The sequence below is a fragment of the Vombatus ursinus genome, unplaced genomic scaffold, assembly GCF_900497805.2.
Source record: "Vombatus ursinus unplaced genomic scaffold, bare-nosed wombat genome assembly UNPS02014291.1, whole genome shotgun sequence".
NCBI lineage: Eukaryota > Metazoa > Chordata > Mammalia > Diprotodontia > Vombatidae > Vombatus > Vombatus ursinus.
In genome coordinates this window covers 327707-329958 of record NW_020954069.1, presented here as the reverse complement: position 1 = coordinate 329958, position 2252 = coordinate 327707, and the positions used below count along the sequence as shown (strand labels likewise).

General features: G+C 35.3%; 1 protein-coding gene across 1 annotated transcript; it reads right to left on the bottom strand.

Moving 5' to 3' along the window:
- Positions 1 to 1055: 1055 nt before the first annotated feature.
- On the bottom strand, positions 1056 to 1838 carry LOC114042187 (olfactory receptor 10AG1-like). The gene has a single exon (XM_027860852.1). The coding sequence runs from the start codon at positions 1836 to 1838 to the stop codon at positions 1056 to 1058; it is 783 nt and encodes a 260-aa protein (XP_027716653.1).
- Between the last annotated feature and the right edge of the window lie 414 nt (positions 1839 to 2252).

Sequence of the window (2252 nt, the reverse complement as noted above, 5' to 3'; positions counted from 1 at the left end):
CACACACACACACACACACACACACACACACACACACACACACACACTCACACACACAGAGTAATTTGACCAAAATCAAGATAGAAAAGATGCTTCTCCAAAACCTATTGTTTAGAAAAACAATATATTTGTCTTTCTGAGTATTTTAGCTCAAAAGTAAACAAATAGACATGCAGTGGTACGTTTGAATAATATCAATTCACAAAATGATTTAGTTAATCAGTGAATCTTGTGAGCATCACAATTAAATGAGATATGGTTCCTATTTCCCAAATCCAGTCATGTGTATCTCCTAACATAAAAACAAAAATAAAAGGAGTCACAGTTATTAGTGAATAAGTATATCTCCAATTTACAAGGAAGCTAGTACAATGCAACCTAATCACACATTCCACAGCTTAATTAACCACAGTCAACATTTCAGGTTGAAGAAAATTGATAATATTCACAATTCAATCTAAAAACACTAAGAAAAAGATGCAGATAGGACAAGAAGATTTCTGACATACTTAATAAAATGTCTCAATAGCCTCAGGTTGTAGTTGTAGTGATAGTCCTAGAAGATATTATTATTGTCATCATGTAAGTGCCTGTTATAGACACTGCATGACTTTGGTTTGGATTAATGAGGTAGTAGTGTCAGAGTGACCTCACACTTTTTTTGCAAGCATTCAGTATTAAGTGACTTGCTCAGAGTCAAACAGCTAATAAGAGTCTGAGGCTGTATTTGAACTTATGTCCCCCAGACTCTAAAGCCAGTGTTCAATCCAATGCACCAATTAGCTTCCCTAATCTTACACTTTTGGTGGAAAGGTAGTCCCTTATAATATTGTGTAAAAATAACAACCACAATGACAACATAAATAAGTTTGTTCTTTAATTATCCATAAAAAATATGTTATGTCATGGAGGGATTGAGGAAAGGAATGCAAATGATTTAATATAACAAGGAGAAAATGTTAAGAATTTGAAAGGCATTCAGAAGAGAAAAAAGGAAGAAAAACTTGGGAAATGGCTCAGGATACAATAATATGCAAGTAAAATTATTTTATTCTTTACCTTATACATTTAGAAAATGGTTTTCTCATTGCCTCAATGAAGTCCTTGTTCCTCAGACTATATATCATAGGATTAACCACTGGGGTCACAATGGTGTAGAATAGAGAGAAGATCTTATTTGTTATGCCTGAGTAACTGGACAAGGATTGCAGATATGCAATGAGAGCAGAGCCATAGAATAAGCATACGATAATAAGATGAGAGGAGCAAGTAGAGAAGGCTTTGGATCTGCCAGTGGTTGATGGGAGCTTCAAAACAGTGCTGAGGATTCTGATGTAAGACAAGAGGATCAATAGGAAGGGAATCAAACCAAACAGGAAACAATCAATATAAGTAAAGAATGCATCCCCAGAGGTGTCTCCACATGTCAACTTCATAAGTGGGGGCATGTCACAGAAAATGTGATTGAGCTTGTTAGAACCACAGAAGGGTACAGAGAAAACCTGGTATGTCTGCCCTATGAAGACTGGAATTCCAGTGACCCAGGAGCCAATCACCATCAGGACACACATCTTGTGGTTCATGATTAGAGGATAGGAGAGGGGCTTACAGATTGCCACATAGCGATCATAGGCCATCACTGCCAGGAGGAAGCTCTCTGTGGCTGCCAGAATAAGGAAGAAACACAGTTGTACAGCACATGACAGCAAAGAAATATTTCTTTTCTGTCTCCAAAGATTCATAAGCATTCTGGGGAAGGTGACTGATGTGTAACAAATTTCCACAAAGGAGAAGTTTCCAAGAAAGTAATACATGGGTATTTGGAGAGCAGGTTCCATATTGGTGATTACAATGATGAGACCATTTCCTAATAGGATACTTAGATACATGACTAAAAAAATAACAAAGAGTAACCCTTGAAAGTTGGGAAGCTCAGAAAATCCTAAGAGAATAAATTCTTCAATGACAGTAAAATTCTTCTCTGCCATTTTTTTGTATATTCTACCTTTTAAATTAGTAATTCATTGTAGGAAAGTCGTTCCTTTCTCAGTAGGATACAATATCTGAAATGACAAGTAGACTGGTTACATTAGATAATGACTAACATTAAGATTATTAATTTTTTTAAATACCCAGTTTGGACATTTTATGTTATGAAATCATAAATATAGATTGCATGCTTAGTTGTACTTTTTGTCCTATATTTGAAATAATATTTTATTTTTTCAGAGTCTTGGTTTGCAGTACTTATG

What these genes read in the sequence shown, in the direction of transcription:
- LOC114042187 (XM_027860852.1), bottom strand. Translation starts at nt 1,838, where the DNA reads ATGGAACCTGCTCTCCAAATACCCATGTATTACTTTCTTGGAAACTTC.